General features: G+C 40.7%; 1 protein-coding gene across 4 annotated transcripts in view; it reads right to left on the bottom strand.

The window, feature by feature from the left end:
- The window catches only part of ESRRG (estrogen related receptor gamma), a 286,117-nt gene that overhangs the window by 83,914 nt on the left and 180,838 nt on the right, over window positions 1-21,365 (bottom strand). For all 4 annotated transcript variants that reach the window (XM_082252325.1, XM_082252327.1, XM_082252326.1 and 1 more), the window contains one exon: window positions 2,768-2,878. In XM_082252325.1, the coding sequence (XP_082108451.1) occupies window positions 2,768-2,878 (111 nt within the window). The remainder of the gene's footprint in view (window positions 1-2,767; window positions 2,879-21,365) is intronic.

Raw genomic sequence — 21,365 nt, 5'->3', positions numbered from 1 at the left:
TCTGCAGGAATGCTGAGAGCCTGGTTACAATAGTCCGCCATTGTATGTTTCAACTTAAGATTTATATCGGATCATGTTTACAAGATGAAAACTGGCCAAAAAAACCCAGATATTTTGATAGGTTTGCTTCACTAATGGTTTGTGAGTTGCCTCTTGACTCATGTGGCATAAAACATAGTTAGAAGTGTTCAGCAGGAATACTGAGAGCCTGACTGTTATAGTGCACCAACTGCTTGATTTAACATACCTAAGATATATATCAGACCGTGTTTACAATATGTTTAGAGTCTGTCAAAGAAAAACCCATAGATAATTAGGTAGGTTTGCTTCAATAATGGTTTGACAAATGCCTGGTTTATCTTCATCAAGTACAGCTTAGTGAAATTGGAGTAGTTATCTCCTTAAATGCTATTGTAACACACTGCTCCATGGTAATCTCAACTTCCAAAATACGGACATCAGAGACGACTGCCCGCCTCGCTTTTAATCACTTTTTCATATGTGACACTGACAACAATGACAAAACTCGACAGAAAAAAAAAAAAGGGGGTAATCTCTGCATCACGAAATCCAACGAAATTAAACGCTCCTAATGAAATTAAGCATTACGGTTTATTAAATTTTATAGTATTATCGGAAAGTTTTCATTATAATACATCAAATCTGCTTAATGCAACCCTAAAATGTATTTACAGAATGGTGGAACAGCTTAGTCAAACGCAGCGCCGGATGCCAGATTGGACAATTGAAGGTATAATCAGCATAATGTTTTTTGGAAAGGCAAAGGGAATCCATGCCATATGTTCACTTAAGCCTTAATGTTATGTAAAACTGGTTGTTTTTTCTTTGATAAAGCTAAAATGTCCTTTTGCATACAGTTTAAAATCTATTATGTTCATAATAGCTGGGGCTTCCGAGTTTTGTGTGTGCTTCCAGCCCTACAGATTTTGGAATTCACCCCCTTTTGGTACAGGGGGGGAATAGTTTTTGTGGGATTCTGCTACTGGCTATTAAAATGACAAAGTGCCGACATGTGAACCATTGCTGGTGTGATGTTTATTAAACAAGAATTTTTACTGTATGTCTTCTTCGTAATAGGACTGCTGCTAGAAGATAAAGATCTGTCTCAGAAGCCTTTAAAGGAAGCACCCTTTGTATGTTTCAGAGACCATTTACCAAATCAATGGCACCACTAGGTAAGAACCAAGAGATTTTGTTAAATCTCGTTGAGCTGCTAAGGTTTAAATTGGGTGAAAAAAAAAAAAACCCCATAGAGGTCACCAGTAAGAAACAGTAAGAGCTGTGGGAGACCCAGGAAATCAATGCTACCAATAGTATCAATTAGGGGATGATTTTTAATGAGCAGAGCAGTGTTTGGCAATGTGGTCACAGGAGAAGTTAATATACACACTCTTATTTTACAAGTTTGCATTTCCTGGGTCATTTAAGACCATTTTTATAAAAATGGAACCAAGAGATTTTTGTTAAATCTTGTTGAGCTGCTAAGGTGAAATTTGGGTGAAAAAAAAAACCCATGGAGGTCACCAGTAAGAAACAGTAAGAGCTGTGGGAGACCCAGGAAATCAATGCTACCAATAGTATCAATTTGGGGGATGATTTTTAATGAGCAGAGCAGTGTTTGGTAATGTGGTCACAGGAGAAGTTAATATACACACTCTTATTTTACAAGTTTGCATTTCCTGGGCCATTTAAGACCATTTTTATAAGAATGGAAACCCTGTGTTGGTGGCGTGAGCTATGCCAAGGAGTTTTCAGCAGGAGGATCTTGGGGGACCAACGTCAAGAAACTCTTCAGAGAGAGCTAGTCAGCTAGTAGTGTTCTAATGTCACCCCCCAAAGATCCTCCCCACTGAAACAGACTTTGTGACCAACACCTCAGCATAAGCAATATGATCTGAGTCTTCACCAAAGCAGCATTCCAATTATATGTTCTTGGCTGTTTAATAAAGGTTTATATATATATATATATATATATATATATATATATTTTTTTTTTTTTACCATACTTTGGGTTTTAAGCGTTTGTTACCCCAACACGTCATATTCCTGATATGTGCATGCTGTACCATGTACTTGTATGAGAAAGTATCCTCTTCTCTTTCTATTGCTTCCTTTATATGAAATGGTGGTGTTCCTGCCAGTCCCCTTGCTTTCCTATTAAAAAATGACCACACTAAGCAGGAGAGCGACTCAATTGGGAACTCAGTATGCTCTCCTCCAATGATCAGACTTGTCCTGACACCAAAGCACAGTCATTCACTGGGGAGCTCAGTGTGCTGCTGCTGCTTCTCCTTGCCTCAGCTCCTATGCAGCTGAGAATATAGAGAATGTGATCACTTATAAAAAGGTATTCATAATGTTTTTCTATATCTATACGAAAATGCTTTGCATTTTATTTCTATTTTAAACTGAATGGGTTGTTTTACAAGGTGGTCTTTTACAATCACTTTACCTACAGACAGGATATAATTTTATTAGTATGAAAATTTAAATGGGGACATAGTGTTCCTGTCGATCTTTTGCTAGAATAAACCTTAGCACACGTATGTCTAAAACTACTGTTGGCAAGTGAGTATACTAGGAACATTTATTCCTGCAGATCAGAGATTTCCAGCTTCACTTAAAAAAATATGTCTGCTGCCTAATTATGTACACCTCTGACCCAGAGGGTCTAGATGGAAATCATTCAGCTCCACCCAATCTGTTTTTCCATGAAGTATTGCATACACAGAGACAGAGGACTTACATGGCTTTTTGGCTGGCTGGACAAGTTGAGGATTTAGATACGGGCTGTTCTCTGCGTCTATCCTGCGTTTGTACTTCTGTCGGCCTCCACGCACTCTGTCAAGACGTACACCTGAAAAAAATACAGTAATCATGTTTAGTATACACTTCGATCCAAGATATAGAATTTCTATTCTGATGCAAGCTGTTCTTCCATTGTTTCAAAAGTTGTTCTTTAAAATACACATTGTGCTGGTGATATTACCTCAAATCTGATTCTGTACGTATATATATCACCAATATCATCAACATCGTATTGAGTCCAGTCAAATTTGTGGTTACATAAGCTATAAGCCTTGATGAAAGGGGGGGGGGGCTGAACCTTGAAATGTGTTGGCTCTCTTTTTCCACCAACGATCTAAGTAAAAACGTTTCTGGACTCTGTGAACTTCAGTCTTGACCCTTATTGCTTTCTACAAATTTGGACTTCCCCCAGGACCCACCTATTGTTGAGAGTATTCTGACGTATGTGAGAAATGAGTCAGCTTAGTTAATAGAATGCCCAATTACAACACAGAATATAAAAATAAGAGATTTATCACCTCTTATTCATGACTAGGGTAATGAAGATTGCTTGTCTCCCTTCTGCTCAGACCATCACTCCCCCCTTAACCACATCTAAGTAACCAAACAACAAGTTGAAGTTAAATGGTCATAGCAGCCTTTATTAACAAACTGTAAAAATTACCAATAAACAGTGTAAAAAAAAAGGTCCTGGTGGTTGTAATAGAAGAGAGTACCTGCTTTCAACATAAATAGGCCTCCAGCTGCAACAACTATCGACTCAAAGACAAAAAATGCTTAACCATATTAGCTACTGGGAGCCATACCTCAGATGGGTCCCTAAACTGTACATTTGTGCCCCATACTAAACAACAAAGACCTTGTACCTGCCATGACTCAACCACGCCAACCCAAAATAACCCACCAAAAGAACAACGAACCAAGCTATCAGAAGTAAAGGGAAAGAGGGCAGCAAATTTTCCCCAACTCAGCTCCCTTACCACTGAGGCTATCCTGCAACCCTCTGGCTGACCGACCCTCAAAGCTCCACCCATTCCTACTTAACCCACCTATCCTATTTAGTTTTTGCGACTATATTTTCTTTTAAACTCAGAAAAAACCCTCCTAAACCCAAGTCCCTTTTAACCCCCGGTCAAACTGGCCCTCTGTCAATGTTTTCTCTTTTCTTTGCTCTGAGCCTAAATTTTATCTTAAGTGTCTTTTTTGCTGTTGTAGCGGGGATACAGACAACAATAAAAACCTGAGGTTCTAACCCTTCCCTAGTCTATCCAAATTTTAAAAAAATGGGCTTTAGGTACACGAATACATGAAATCTTGAACCCGCCCCAAGACTGTTACTGCTATGAGCTGCACTGTGTACACCTATCACTCCTATCATTTTAGATGGATTCCAGGAGACCTTTTATTTAGTCCGCCTAGAAAAATCACCCATGGCAACTGACAAGAGCTGAAAAATCACACTGAAGAGCGATGAATGATGACAGAAAGGTCATTAAATATAAGTGAGAAAATAAAGGTGCCCAGCACACATGTTGCAGGTTGAGAAGGCGAGCAAAGCCAAATTTAGGTTATGCAGTGAAACGATCAAGAGAAATCAATTACTGATCCAGGAGCACCAAAAAATACATACAAATATACAAGGAGGCATAAAATGATGCTTTGCGGGGAAGGATCCAAAGGGGATTATTTGTAGCAAATCACTAGATGAAAAGTAGAACTGGGAAAAAAGCAGCCCAGCATTTTAATAGCAATGAGGAGAAAATGAAGTCTGCATAATTCAGGTGCCATCATCCCGCCTATTCTGTGCCTGATTTCATAGAGGCAAAAAAAAAAAAAAAAAAAGATGGATAGCGTGCAAAAGCAGTGTGTTTAATCAAATAGTAATGGGACTGTGGCCCAAATTTAAATAATATAAATCTGTTCTAATCAATCATTTTATTTGCATCTTGCTTCTCTTAGGGTTCTGTGCATAAATCGAGTCCCTGGAATAAAGAGCGCAAAGGAGCCAGTGATGAATATCCCTCGATGAGACTTCCAAGTCTCAGCTTTATGCTGAGCAACTGAAAATGTTTCAGGCATCAGAGGAAAGACTTATACCTTGTGCCACCTAAAGGAAAACTCCTCTTTCGCTAAACAAATTATATAACGTATATCACGGCTGCGCAAACCACTTTGTCATTGAAAGTTATTAAAAATTATGTTTCCATTCCAATCTGCAGCCAGCCTTTTCAAGAAGTGCCAGGAAAATTCAAAGGTTATTTCTTTGCCATCAAGGCAACAGGTTCTAGGGGGTGTTCTGTACATGATTTGTATAGGTCCCCAGAAAACGAATTTGCTGCTCATGTGATTGGTTCAGTCTTAAAGAGACTCTGTCACTTTGCCCATACGATTGACTGCTAGACCCCAAAACTGCATCTTGGGAGCAGATCACATGCTTTCCCATACCGGGACACAAGGCAGACAGGGCAAGGAGAAGGAGCCATTGGGGAGCATTGACGAGGAAAATAAGTGGGTCGGAGTGGAATAGCAAAACACTTACTTTGCTCTGAAACTGACAAAGTCTCTTTAAGGAGTCTGCACAGAACCAGTGGTAAAAATCCAGGCATCCTTAACACTGTTCTTAGGCCTATTAGACTTTCATCTTTGTTGATATTCTAGTTACACATCTATACACTAATCAGTATGCATGTTTTCTCCTTTTTTATCAATACTGTGGAGGGATGTGACTAGGCAGACCCTTCTAATTATAAGTCAAACTAACTGCAATGACTTGTCTCAGTAGCTACATGACAGAACCACTTAAGAATATGTAATGATGGAAGATAAAATCTGTTTGATATACATAATGGTCTTGGGGAGTATTGTTTTTAGATTTAGATTGAAAGGGGATCACCAATATAAGGGAAATCCCATGTCTGTTAGAAACTTTTATTAAGGTGGCCACAGATGAAGAATTAAAATATCTATGACAAGATATTTTGGCAATAAAATCAACCCAGCAACTCTTTTTTGTCCAATGGTGGCACTCCTGACCCATGTGCTCTACTTATAACATATGTTACTACACTATTTCCAAGGGGTGCTTTTCTAATTCCCCCATCAAACTGATGATCTACAGTGAAAATCGCAGAGACTTCTGAAGACAAATTGTGTTGTAGCTTCTCAAGACTAATTGTAAGTAGCTTCTCCATGTAAATTTCTACTTTAGCTTTGATGATCCATTATAGGGTCAATCCAACCAAAACAGATATGTTGATGATATGTGGAGTCTGCTGGTCTGAGAGACCCCATAGCTTTTGGCTCTGCCAGCGAGAGCTAATCACCATAGTCCTTAATTGTGTTTCCAACCAACATGGGGTGCTGAATGTTCCTAATCACTTTGCAGTTGCCAAGTTTTCCAGTGTGTGTTCATACTTGGGGTAGAAGCAAAGAGATGATACCAATGGCTTTCCCAAGGGCTATAAGACCCTGTTAGGTGTTTTAACTTTAATTGGGTAAAAGTGTGCAAAGGGGTTAATTGATAGAAACCAAATATAAACTAAGTATAATTTTTCATTAGTCTAAAGCTGGTAAGTCATAGATTACTATGGGTTACTGCACATCACTAATTTTTCTCTGTTATCATATAAAGGCATGCACATTCAGTAACATAATCGCTGCTTGTAATGAGCACCCGTGACAGCCCCGTGTCAGTTCTAGGCTCCAACTCAAGACCAAGCCAAGAATCTGCTGTGTATATTCCCTGGACCTTCAAACAGATGACGTTATGACTGTGAAGTGCCCCGGCTGCTAAATTAAGATGCCAGTTAATTTGAGGCTACTTGTAATTGCGCATTGAATTTCTATTTTTAATCCTGCCATGCAAATTCATTTTGTTGAACCGAAGTGGCATCTTTTTATAGTCTCTCCCATTGACATCAGATAAAGTAACTTGTCTGGCAGCTATTTGAATCAATTTACAGTGGATCAGGGGCAGAAGTGCCAAGCTCAGGAAAAATAAGAACATTGAGAGTGTGTATGGTAAGGGTGCGACAGTCCATTAAGATCCGACAGACTCCTGCAAACATGCATTGTCATCACACAGTGGGGAACAATGGCTTAGTATTGCTCACTGATAATTTCTAACTCAATATAATACTGTGGGTATTTTTTTTTCTCTTTTTTTTTCCAGTAGAAGAAATAGAATGACATTTACTATGGCATTTTATATACTAGTTCAAGCACCCTTTCCTTTGCCAACGTTTACAAAAATTGCCTCCAAATATGAGTTACCCAACTTATAAACGACTCCCCGATGAGTAATCAGTGATGAAAAACTGATTCAATCTGTCACCAGACGACCAATTTATTTTGCTGCCTCCCCCCTTCCATGGTACCTTCCCAATACTGAAAGCTCCATTTATTTATTTGCCCATAGGGTACCACCATCTTGCCCCACGTGCAAAGGTTCAAAGGTAATTTTTTGCACTTAGTGAACAGATATACTAAAACCCTTACAGTGGTCTATTTAACAGACTAAAAGAAAGCAAATAAGAGATGTTCACCGATAGGGTTTACATATACTTTAAGATTGTAATCTGTACTTTTAATTAAAAGTGTTTGTTCATCGTGATAACTCTAATAATTGTTATCTATTGGATCTATTTCTAGAGCTTCCCTGCACAAAAAACCTGGCTGAGGTTTCCTGAGGACGTGCTGTGGGGCCAGCATCTTGAGCCAAATGTTATTTTTAAGATGCAGCCTGAAATGATATTAACCAATGAATAGCACTCTATAGTCATCTTCTGCGATCTAGTGTTTACATGGGCTCGGCTGACAAAATACTGTTGCCTGCTCATTGCGTTCACTGTTTTTTTTTTTTTTGCAGCTGTCACTGAAATAAGAATGACCGTTATTATAACATAAATCAATGGAAACCTACAGGCTGATTTTATAAAACTAGAGTCTCCTCTATCTAACGCATCTTCTTCATATTCCTAAATTTTATGGTCACAATAAAAAGTACAATGTTATTGATGTCGCTGTAGTATTAGTATTTTTTAAATTTCTGGATCTAGCCCCCTCGGGGTTGCAATAATAGCTGCCCTGCCATGCCAATTACCCAGTTGCCGCAGGGGCAAACCTCATGGCCCCCGATGACCATAATGAATGCCTTATTGAGTAACTCAAATAAGGGTGACGCTGGGATCCCAGGACATTGTCCAGGACACAAAATTACTGGGACTGGGATCCAAGATGCAGGATTGTCTCCGCAAATCTGGGACAGTTGACATATACAGTATGCCCTGCTAACTGCAGAACCTCATACACTTGGGTTACTCTTGAGTAAAGAGTGTTCACTAGTGTTGCTAAACCCAGAACCTGCATTCACTATATCTGGTCTCCTACAGTACACAGAACATGGAAATGCAATTATTTTAGTAATGCAAACTGCTAAATACCATCTCTCGTCAGCAGTATATAGCAGTCTTGTGACTTACGTAAGAGTCTGGTTAAAGCTTGCATGAGGAGTTTTCATTCTCCTTTGACTTGTCTTATGAGGCTGCAGGACCCCTGACCCTCTGTCTGGACAGTGCTGATTGGCCCTGTTCTGATCACATGCACTCTCCCAAGAAAAAAAAACTCTTTAGCAATTCACACCAAACTGAGCATGTGTAGAGTGTCCCCCAAGGCTCTGTTCTATCAGGAGATGGCTTGAAGACAGTAAAAGAAGGGGAGGATCAAACAGCCTTTTTACACAATGCAGAGGATTAAACCCTTAGGTTCCACAGTGAGTATAACATGCATGCTATACTGCATATACAGACTGATTTTACTGTTGTGGGTTTAATAACACTTTAGGTAACTGTTCACTGAGACTTATATATGGTGAAGGTGTGTCCCCTTCCATCAAATAATCACGTGCCAGCATTTTTTTTTCCCTTCCACATAATTGGGCAGTCAAAGTGAGTAGAGCTTTGCCTAGTTGTGAATATTTTAATACTTGAATATATACATCTTAGGGAGCTGCTTCTATTGCTTTAGTAAAACAACCCCACTTGCTAGCTTTGAATATATAACGGTGCAAAATCACAAATGACAAGTTAACAGATTTCTAGTGACCTCTGTCCCCTAAAGTTGGCCATACACAACTTGAATATTGGCGGATTCCTGCTGCAATTCATACTGTGGGCACCCCCCCAACTCAATAAAACTTGATTGAAAAAAGGAAGAACCAGGTGGAAAAATGTTGGCCTGACAATGACTGCATCCAATCCGAAGCAGTCACTGTTCGGGTAATGAAGTAGCCACGGTTGGTGTGGTTGTCTAAATGCAATAGCCGGCCATGCACATTTCTCCAGTGATGCTGCTTAGTGTCATATACAGCTGAAATAGAGAATTTCATTAATGTATGGCTAGCTTAACTCTAAAGCTGAAGTGTTAGGCCTCGTTCACATAGGCTTACATTTATATGAAGGCCATGTTTTGCCTGCACACAGGATGCACAGGTGTTCCATGCAGGCAATCCTATTCATGTCTTATATATTGACTGCATTTTATGCATTGATTTATTTCTTCTCAATTTTTTAATTTGTTTTCTGAAAACAAAAGGGCTGCATTGGCCAATCGACTCCAAAATAAATGTTGTTGTCTAGTCTTCAGGGTATGGGGGAGGTGTGTAGTTGGTTTTACCAGGTTAGATATAATTGTGAGCCTTGATATTCGGCAAGTCCCTCAGCCATGACTGGTTCTGTTGAACAGTGCAGGTTTCAGGAAGACCATTTATAGCCTGTTTTTTTGTCTTGGTGATCCAGAAGCCTGCTACATGCTAGGCAGGAAGACTGATAGGCCAGTACAGTCAGCTCTCCTGTACTGGGCCCAGACCCCATCAGTTCAATATGGGGGCCCTGGGCAGGAGGGCTGGCTGTACTGCCTTATTGCTGACACTTCTTGTGGATCCTTCTGCAGCCATGCAAGCTTCTACTCTTCTCCCTCTATGTCTGCACAGCAGGGGGATTCGTTCTAGTATCTGTGCCCCCCAACCCCTTTCCACCACTCAGATCATCCCCATCCCTCTGCTATTTTGGCCCCTCTGTGAGCCCCCCTTGCTATCCAGGCCCCCCTGTGTGCCCTTTCCCTCATAGCGCTGCTGGCTTCCCTCCTCTTCTCTTCCTCCTGCTGGCAGCTGCACACAGGAGGGTCATTTCAGGATAGAGACCTCATTCACACACAGAACTTTATTTATTAACTCAATGCAGTTTTATCTTTTAGATTAAGGCCCCTTTCACTCTTATGCGACTTGTCCTGCGACTTGGGACTGCAAAGTCGCATGACAAGTCGTACCCTATGATTTCCAAGAAGTATTGTTCATATCTGTGTGACTTCAAGTCGCACCGACTTCAAAGTAGTCCCTGCACTACTTTGGTCCAACTTTGATGCAACTTGAGGTCCATAGACCTCAAGATCACACAGGCATCGCTTCAAGCTATGTCAAAGTCGCTTCAAAGTCACGAGAATTTCAGAGCGCACAAGTGTGAAAGGGGCCTTAGCAGGAATTCTGTTGTATTTGTTTCCACTAATAATGATTTTTGTATATTTGTAGTGAAAATTGAATTTGATATTTCCGGGGGGGGGGGGGGGGGGCCTGTCAGATAGGCTGTACGGGGCCCTGTGATCTTTAACAGCAGCCCTGATGCTAGAATTGCTGCAGGTCAGAAACACATAGCGTAGTGAAGGCAAGGCCAGGATAACACCCTGTACCTTTAAAAACAAATCAGTAACGGCAGCTGCCATCATTTTGTCCTCACAGGTTCACTTTAATCAACAAAACCTTCATTTTTCTCTTTCTTTTCTCAAAATTAGTAATATTTCACCGTAATGTCCTTTCAACCTACCCATCCCCACTCTGTCCACGGGGACCTAAAATATAGCAACGCATTGTAATATAATACACCAATATCATATCTTGATAGGCGGCATTATTAATAACACGCGCGGCACAATGAAGGAAGCAGCGGCTGGGTTTTACGTGAGAAATGTACATCACATTCACACACACCGGCTGCCATTTTCTCCGAGTGACATCTTATAATTCAATGTCTTCTCTCAATGATTCTGACAAAGGCAGAATCAGAATAAATGAGTCTAGCAAGACAGCCCAGAGCGTTACAATATCCAATAGCTCATTATTTTTAAAGAGCTATCTATAAAGTGATGCTGACAGGGAGTGAGCATTTTATTACTCCTTCAAATGCAGATGTTAGGGAAAACACCAGACATGGCTGCTGGGAAATCTTAGCGTCCCCTGTGAAGAGGGCTGTGTGATCCCTGAAGCAACTTTATTGACAGTCATTGGGGAGAGAGCGGAGCCCAAGCCTCGGATGTAAAAGGCCTTGTGTGAGAAGAGGCGGCTTAGGTTGCCCATAGCAACCATACTCTCCCATTCATATCTAAAGAGTATGATGGGTATTGGTTGCTATGGGAAGCAAAGGCAGTTCCTCTTTTTTGATACCTAAGATTAAACTTGAAAAGGAAAAAATAAATAGTGGACTTGCTGTTTCCTAAATTGTTTGTTACCCCAGCACTTCATATTCCTGATATGTGCCTGCTGTACCATGTACTTGTATGAAAAAGTCTCCTGTTCTCTTTGTATTGCTTCCTTTGAAATGTGTGAATTCTGTGATGTTCCTAGCAGTCCCTCTGCTTCCCTTTTAAAAACTAACCACACCAAGCAGGAGAGCACAGCGCGGTCAGTTCTCTAGCTATGCTGGGAACTCAGTGTACTCACCTCCAATGATTGTGCTGTCACACCCCCACTGCACAGCCATTCACTTGGAAGCTCAGTGTGCTGCTGCTTCTCCTCCCCCAGCTCTTATGCAGTTTAGAACAGAGGGAATGTGATCACTTATGAAAAAAGGGGAAAAGGTATTTATATTGTATTTTTATATCTATACAAAAATGTTTTGTTTTTCATTTCTATTTTGAGCCCCCATTCACACTAGGGCGACTCACGAGGCGACTTGTGTCGCCCCAGGTCGCCCCAGGTCGCTTGACATGACCAAACCAATGTAAATGAATCAGTGCCGTCTTAATTGCCGCTATTAAGGTCGCTCCGACTTCAGAAAAGGGTCCTGTACTACTTTCAGGCGACCAGTGATCCGACCTGTCCCATATACTTCAATGGGAGTCGCCTCCTTATCTTAATTGAAGCGACCTGTAATCCGACTTGTCATCCGACTTTGCTAAAAAATGGCAGTGAACAAGAAAAGAGCATAATTTTCTTGCAGGCATTAGCGGTCATTTTTTTAGGCAGGCATGTCATTTTTTGGATTTCGTTTCTGGGGGGTCTAAAAAGTGTCCCTGTCAAGTTTCAGCTCTGTAGCATGTCCAGAACCCCTAAAAAAAAAACATTTTTCTTTTAATTTTTTGTAGTGTCTTACCAGCTGTCTTTTTTTCTTGCAGGCATTTAGCGGGCATTTTTTTAGGCAGGCATGTCATTTTTTTTATTTAGTGTCTGGGGGGTCTAAAAAGTGTACCTGTCAATTTTCAGCTCTGTAGCATGTCCAGAACCCCTAAAAAACAGCATTTTTACTATATTTTCAGGAATACGGCTTCTCTGCGGCTGGCTTTTTTTCTTGCAGACATTTAGCGGGCATTTTTTTAGGCAGGCATGTCATTTTCTGGATTTAGTGTCTGGGGGGTCAAAAAAGTGTCCCTGTCAAGTTTCAGCTATGTAGCATGTCCAGAACCCCTAAAAAAAAATCATTTTTCTTATAATTTTTTGTAGTGTCTTACCAGCTGTCTTTTTTTCTTGCAGGCATTTAGCGGGCATTTTTTTAGGCAGGCATGTCATTTTTTTTATTTAGTGTCTGGGGGGTCTAAAAAGTGTACCTGTCAATTTTCAGCTCTGTAGCATGTCCAGAACCCCTAAAAAACAGCATTTTTACTATATTTTCAGGAATACGGCTTCTCTGCGGCTGGCTTTTTTTCTTGCAGACATTTTACGGGCATTTTTTGGGTGTCTTTGGAGGCATGTGCTTCTTAAAAATTATAGGAAAAAAGCTCTTTTTTTTTTTTTACGTTTCTGGACAGACAAACAAAGCTATGTGAGACACACAACACTGCACACATGGGAAAAAGGAAATATGTAAAAAAAAAAACACAGGAAAAGGAAATTAGGTCACAAGACATCAGATTGTGATTGGCCAAATAAAAAGTTGCCTCGCGATTAGGTCGCGTCAAAGTCGCGCTAAGTCGCGCCAAAGTCGCGTCAAAGTCGCGCCAAAGTCGCGTCAAAATCGCATCAAAGTCGCGCTGGAAGCGACGCTACTTTAGTGGTAGCGGCAGTGTGAACCAGCACTGAACTGAATGGGTTGTTTTATTTACAATCACTTTAACCAACCTAACACTGGGATCCGGCCAATACATATGTGGTTTCTTGCCAATATTAAGATTGATAGGGCAAAAAAGATGGCCATCAACTTTTTCATTGATGGTTTTAGATCTGCTGTCTTTAGAAGCATTCACTGTTTTTGTCCCAAATTACTTTAGAAACTGTAATTGCTGCAATCAAATGTCATCAAAGTTTTTATTTTTTTGGCATGCTCTAAAAGTGTCTGTTTCAAAAAATGCATCATAAACACTGCCATAAACAACCACAACCATATTTCTGAACTGTTTCCTCTTTGATCTGGTCTCTCAATGTGTATCTAAACCTAAGAACAAAAATGTAATATATTGCAGATTACTGGTCGTTAGGCTAGGTTCAAACTAGTGCTAAAGGCTTTTGAGATTTTTTGAGTTCTCCTTTTTTTCTGCCTGGAAACTTCCCTCGATGTTAGCCGAGGCAGGCAGATAAAAACCACACCAAAACTCACATTTTTGAGGAACTATCAAGCAAAAAAAGATGCTGTGGGAAAGGTTTGTGAAAAAAATGATTATTTAATGCTTTAATGATTATTATGCTCAAAAAAAGCTCAAAAAAGGCTAAATAAAAACGTGCAAAAGAGCACAAAAAAGCACGATCTTCTTTAAACTTGAGAAATAAAATCTCAAATGCCTGTAATAATGCAGCTTTTTTAAATTAATTTATTTATTATTTTAGCTGCAGTGTGCATGAGCCCTTAGTTAATTACGAGTCTATTATTTTCACATCCTGATCCTGCCAGTACCATACTTCCTATCCTTGGCTCACTCACTAAAAAGTATCGATAGAGAAGCAGCAGGGGACCGGGAAGAGGACAAGACAAGGGGTACAGAACATCTCCCCTGTCCTCACTGCCATAGCACAAGGGGGGAGAGTTCTGTAGTCCAGCAGGAGAAAACACTGCTTGGGATTTCAGTGCCGCAGAGGCAGAGTTGTCAGCTTGCTACAAAAATATAGGAGCTCAAAGGATGTCTGAAAGGACCAAGAAGTATTTCCCTGTACTTACAGCATTTTTAAAGTGACAGATGTGGGGAAAAGTGAATGCATTACAGAGATGCACTGTTTTTTTTTTTTTTTTTTTTGTTTTTTTCACCCCAACCCTTTGCAAAGCGATCCATCACACATTGTATTTCTATACTTTGTGATTGACTGAGCAATATAGGCCAGAAATACTTTTTTATCAGTCATTATGTAAACAATCGACATGATGGCCAGTTCTCCAGCATGCACATACAGATATGTATTGAAGCAATCAGAAACAATTGACAAAATTCAAGGCCAATTGACGCTGCAGTGTCAAAATTAAGATCCCTAAATAAACGAAGTGTCACTGATTTGCGATTTTTATTCAAATAGATCTAATTGAATGATCTTCGTGATACATGTGTGGTCACCATTTTTCAAACTAGTGTCAAGCCTCCTTTTTAGATAACCAGACAGATTCAAGTGACAGGCTTGCATACCTATCAGAGGTCCTAGTCAGGGGATAGGAGGTACATGAAAGGTTAAATAACTTTATTGACATATGTCACCGTCATTGACAAAACCTTTTGATATATGATCTGCATGCATGTCTCTGGTATAACTTTATTGGCAGCTGCCATAAAAGACAGCTTCTGGGTTTTTAACACTGAGGAGACTTCACATTAAATGCCTACAAAATAGTTTATTGAAAGAGCTTTGTTGATTAATTCTGAGCTAGAAACATTTTAGAAGTTCAGCAAAGATGAAAATACAGTAAATGGTAAATTGCAGCCTAAATTGTTCAACTCATTTTAGTTTCAGATTTGCACACTTAATGAACCTATGTTGCCCTGTTGCCCAGCTTGTGGCCCAGGGGCCCCTGCAGACAATAGTCTGTGTTTTTCCTACCTAGGTTTTTACTCAGGACAGTGGGGTTGATTTACTAAAACTGGAGAGTGCAAAATATGGTACAGCAGTGAATGGTAGCTTATCGGCTATTAACCTTCTCTTGTTCAATTAAACTTTGACAAAAAACCTGGAATCTGATTGGTTTCTGTGCAGAACTGCACCATATTTTGCACTCTCCAGCTTTAGTAAAACCCAGTATTTTTTAGATCTCTAGTAGTTAAAAGAGAAGTTTGGGATTCTAAAAAAACAAGCATACATACTCACTTAGATGGTTGAAGCACTGATCCAAGCTGCAGCTGTCACTTGCTGCCTCTAGACCGAGAACTTAGGGATTAAAGATTGCTGATCGCTCAGTTCTCTGTCTTCAGTGAGCAGAGAGTGGTGACTGTCAGTCATCGGGTCTTGGCTCCAGCCCCTCCAGCGCTCACTGGATTGCTGGGCTGTGGAGGGGGCAGAAGCAGCTGGCTCAGTCTCCCAGCAGCTCCCTAAGATGCTGAGCCAGCTGCCGATCCAGGCATCTGTGTAGATCCGGACTGTAAAGTTGGGATCAATCTAGAGCCTAAACCAGCATGATATCAGTAAACAGCGGACTTTAGCCCGCTGTCGGCTGAAAATGGGTCACAAAAGTGCAGAATAAAGTGCACTTCTGTGACCCACAGGAGAAACAGGACCAAAACAGCTTTAAATGGCTAACTGTGCTATCCAACCCTTTCCTAATTTTATGTTTGTCTTCCCTCTTATTTTGTATTATGGATCTTGCTGGGAGAAACATCAAATTTGGCACAATTAATTTAAAAGCAGGATGTAGGGAGCCCAAATGTTGGAGCATTGATTTGTAAAGTGGCTGTAATAATAGTGACCTCCAGTAGTCTGCATGTAATGTATCTGTTCAGGCAGAGGGTTGAACAAAGCAATGACCTGATTCCACCATCCATATATTCGAGGTAGATGGATGAGGGAATCTCTCCTGCTGTGGAGAATACGATGATCAGTGTTGTTGGCTATAGCCGGCAGCACTGATCGTTTGGGAAAAACTCAACATGCTGACTGGACACAAGTCGATTGCTTGATCAACTTGTGTACACCCAGCGTGTTCATACACAAATCAAAATTCGTCTGGTCCCCAGCTGACTTCTGATCCATGTATGGCCGCCCTTAGATATCACACTGCAGATATTCAGTTATGAGGCTAAGAGCAAAGGAGGACCTAAGCAGCATTTTTTAAGAAGAATTCAAAACAAAAGGTAGATTTTTATGGCACTCTTTAGGCACAATAAACATTTCTAGATGTTCTCTACAATATAGAAAATGTGCTTTTTTTTTTTAGTTAATGTCCACTTAAAAACAAACCTATCAACAGTACAATCTACCAGTTCCCCAGCCTACATAGGGTTGACAGACACACGGACGCATGCAACTCAGATAAATCTATCGACCCTAAAACACTCTGTATCACCACAAATCGGCTCTGTGTATTATAACAGAAATATCACATGAATAAATGCGTTTGTTCATTATGCTGTCTGCTGAACACATTATTGCAAAAGTAATCTTTTTCTTTTTTGTAAAAAGATCAAAGGGATTTAGATTGCAGGGGGATGCAGGAATCCATATACTCATTGTATAGTGCGCAGATGACACCGTTGTAGCAAAGACTGAGGAATCTCATGACTTTGCCTTAAACAAGGAGGCATCAGAAAATTGATATCAGTAGTGGGCCTTGCTGCAGCCTGAGATGCTCGGTAACATAAGACGGTTTAATAAAGAGGACACTCATCCTACAAATGCAGAAGGAAGCCAAATATGTCAGCAGGGAACATCTCTCTGATACAGTTAATCTCTTCCGAGATGCTAGCCCCTTTTCTAGATGTAAGACAGCTCTAGGAAGCATGTTACTCCTTGTTCTGCTCTCCTAAATAGTAATTCTATGTGGCCTCTATATGTCAACGAGAGGATGGGGGGGAAGCATGCTGGGAATGAATTTTTAAAGCACTAGTATAGATAAGATATTTTACATGTCAGCAAGAAAATTGCCTTTTTCTCATTTATTTTCCCGGCCTTCAACAAATACTTAAATATTAAACATATCAATGGAGGATCTGCCTGTCTCCCTGCTGTCAACAGAGGTATGGGATCTGTTGTCCAGTATTTTATGGACGGGGCTGGGGCTCTTCCTTCATGGTGAATGCCGAGTAAATTTAGATATAGTGTATATATTCACCATTTAATCCAAGTATGTATTTATTACAAAGAAAACCTTGCATGTGTTTTTAAAGACAGAAAGTATAACTATCCAAGCCTGTCATTATAGCAACTGTCTGAAATCCCCATCACATCAGGGCTAATACTAAAGCCAACCATACATTGACCGAAATTTGATTTAGCAGGGATCGGCCGGGATTTGATCCATGTATGGGTAGGCTGATTGTACCCAAGTCAATCCATTGATAGATTTGGGTACCGTCAGCATCTTAGATATTTTGCATGCAATTACTGTAGGTGGTGTAGGGGAAACTCCAAAACTCATGGGTTTCAGTAACATATTGACTGTTGAAGCCAGATTGAAAAATATTTATTTTACAAACAAGTAGGTGGAAAGACATGTTTGGAGAGCAATTCAGTCACATTACATTCTGTTGGTTTGAAAACATTTGCTCTAGCTGGCTAGGACACCTAATACAATTTATACATTCTGAAGTGGGTGGCACCTGGCTATCTACATTCTTTTGAAGTCCCATTTGAGTCTTTGGTGACATTCTTTGATATGCGGATGGTCATTCACATAGACTTGTCACTTCCAAGGCTCGTTGGCTGAATAGGTCTTCAATGGTTGAGATAGCAATCTATACAGCTGGAGGTGTAAACGTCATTTGAACACAACAGCTGTATACACTATGACTTCTCACAACATATACATCCAATATATCTGCTTAATCATAAATACATGTTTGATAATCATAAATAAATGTTTGATAAATAAAATGGCTCTTCCCTTTTCTCCTTCAGTGGCTATAGCCGCTAGTGATATTTATCATGCTCTGCCAGCCCAGGAAGGCTTCCCGGATCCCCCTCCCCCAGAACACAATAGCATTGCGAAAGCCACCCACCCCATGAACACTGACTGTGTTGATGGGGGAATCAAGCACCTTTTTTTCCTTCAATCCGTGGTGGAATCAAAGAAAATAGAATCATCTGTGGGCTGCTTTAGACACCAAGACAAGATGAGCAGATTATTTGATGTGAGGCTGCTTCTCCAATGTCAAATCAGCCAGCTTTGATCAAGTGATCAAGTTGAACTGCTTAAGTAGAATGTCCAGCCAAAACTTTTTTAATTGAAAAAATTAAAACCTATGTCTGGTTTTTACTGCTATCCTGGCTTAATTGGAGAGAAAACCTGACCAAAACCCCTTTCTCTTTATCACCTACAAAAAAAAATAGGTTTATCTAGAAATACGCTTAAGTAAAGAAAAGTGATCTCCCATCTGGATTTGCTGTATTGTAGAGGTGCCTAAACTACAGAGCATGCTCAAAAGAGTTTGAAATCTAAAGATGAATTCTAGGCATGGAATATTTTTACACAGTTACATTGGTCCAGCAATGTACATACCATCAGGGCCACTGATAAGGCTGTACAGCCACCCCTCCTGTCCTGGGACCAAGCCTCATCAGTTCAAAAGGGGGGCCCAGGCACTTACCAAGCAGGAAGGCCAGTAGTACTACCTTATCGCTAATACTTGTGACTTGTGCAGTGCTGCCAGCTTCTACTTTGCTTTTTATCCTACGGTGCACTGCAGGGGGATGAGTTCTAGTATCTGGGTCTAGAATTTAAATACCCCTTCTCCCTACTGTCTGTGTGCCCCTTTTCCCTGCAGCACTGTGTTTTCCTTACTCTCCTCTCTTGCCAGCAGCTGCTGAGGGCACACAGGCGGGCTATTTCAGGATGGTGAGCTGGAAGGGGGGGGGGGGCTCGCTATATTGAATGAACACACCCCCCTTAATGAACATAATGAGTGATCAGTACCAATTACTCATTGTGGGGTGCAGATATTACCTTTGTGCTGCTATTCACTTGAATGGGTTTTGTTCAATGGAGCATACAATTTCTGCCAGGGCTGCAAAGCATAGCATCATGAGATATTTTAAGGGGAGGGGGGCCCTGCCAGGTAGGCTGTAGGGGGCCACGGGATTTCTAACAGCAGCCCTGCATACCATACCTGGCTGAAGTGCCTGGAAGCTGAAAATCATTGAAGTTGATAACATTACTCCAGTGTTTTCCATGTGCTTCTAGGTACCATGCTGAACTTCTGGCCTTATGCATTCTGAATGCAGGTTGGCCACATGGCATGGGTGCAATTCAGAGAATGCTTTTCATTTTCTGAATGGATGCAAGTATTCTCTGATTAGATGAGGTGGAGAGTGTGATGTCACCACCCCACCTCGTCCAATCAGAGAACGCCTTGCATTCATTTAGAAAAAGCAAAACATGGTGCTGTTGTTGAGCTGCTGATCTGCTGTGTTCACAATGCATCAGGCCAGTTGCTCAGCACAGTACCCAAACGCAAGTTGAGATCACTGGGGTAACTTTTTCTACTTCAATGATTTCATACTTCCAGGGGCATCAGCCAGGTATGGTATATACTGTACATAGTCACAATGGTCCAAGTTGGACTAATGTAACAGTAAAAATATACCATACCCTGAATTATGTTTTAAGATAGATCACCAATATATATTTCAACTGCATGTTTAGCTGCCTGCTAAGAGATATTCACTTTGCCTACAAAAAGTTACATGGCTGTTAGGGCATCATCACCATTTTAAAAACATATTACAAGGTAATGAATAGTCCTAAGATAGGTCAGATGGACCATATTACATATAGTTTGTATTGATTTAAATAAAAAATACTGGGAGTCTCCCTTATATTGAATAACATGTACAGCATAGTGATGTGAATGGGGATTTCTTTTGAAGAGCTGGGACACGGCTATCTATTCCCCAAAACACCATCACACCTGTGAGATCACAGTAGGGGTTCTGCCTAGCTGACAACTGGTGGGTGAGTAATCCTGAGATGTCCTCACCCCTCCCCTCACTTACATGGATTAAAGAGAAATTTCAGGCCACCAGTGAAACCAATCTGTGATCTGCTAATGCGTGCCAGCAAACAACACAGCTGTGCTAAAGTCAGATATTTCAGTCAATTTACTTCTGTCTTCTGTCCTGTGCCCCATGTATCACATTCAAACTTGCAAAAAAGGTAGACTTCTATCTCTGCAAACAGCCCTGCTCACAGTGTTTGCCTTACAAAACACAATAGGTGTAATATTGGCCTTTGGTTGGCTATTACCAGACTAGAGCGGAACTCAAGACAAATAGAAAAGACATAAATGAATGTGGTTCTGTGTTCATTTATACATCATTAAATGAATTGTTTAGTGCAGGTAGTGTAAATACTCGGATTTGACATGGTATCAGCCTTGCAGTCCCTGTACAGCATAGCTCACACTGGGGTAAGGTGAAGAAACACAAGAAGCCAATTAGTTGTGCTGAAGTGCACATAGGAGAAAAAAATAGTAGAGTGGCAGAGATATGAAATCATCACTGTGTCGTTCTTCACTGCCCATCACAGGCTGGAGATGAGTCCATACCAACTTGGGCTCAGAGGAAGTGGGTCCAATGATGCTGGCCATCATTCAATGGAGAAGACTGAGGACGTCTAATGGCAGAAAAAATGACTGCAGGGGACAGCACTGTATGTGACATAAATTGCAGATCCTGCCTTTTATTTTATCCTTTAACAGGCTATTAATCAATTGTTGTTGATTGCTGAAAGGCAGGCAGACTTGAAGGCTATACACCAGTGTTCTCTAAACTGCAGCCCTTTGCTAGCCTTTATTTGGTCCTTGGGTAATTATTCCTCCTACTGATACTAGACACTGTTCTGCCACAGGCACGGACAGTGGGACATAATTCCTGCTAGTGATACCAATGATGGGGCATTATTTCTTCCATTGATACCGGCAATGGGGCCCTGTTCCTCCCACTGATACCAATAATGGGGCACTATATTTTCCACTGATACCAATGATGAGGCACTATTCCTTCTGCTGACACCAATGATGAGGCACTATTCCTTCTGCTGACACCAATGATGGGGCGCTATTCCTTCTGCTGACACCAATGATGGGGCACTATTCCTCCCACTGACAACAGTGACGAGGCCCTATTCCTGCCACTGACACCAATAATGGGGCAC

The sequence above is a fragment of the Pelophylax lessonae genome (genome assembly GCF_965119305.1).
Source record: "Pelophylax lessonae genome assembly, chromosome: 3".
Taxonomy (NCBI): Eukaryota; Metazoa; Chordata; class Amphibia; order Anura; family Ranidae; genus Pelophylax; species Pelophylax lessonae.
The sequence above is the reverse complement of the archived record's forward strand: the minus strand, read 5'-3'. Positions and strand labels throughout refer to the sequence as shown.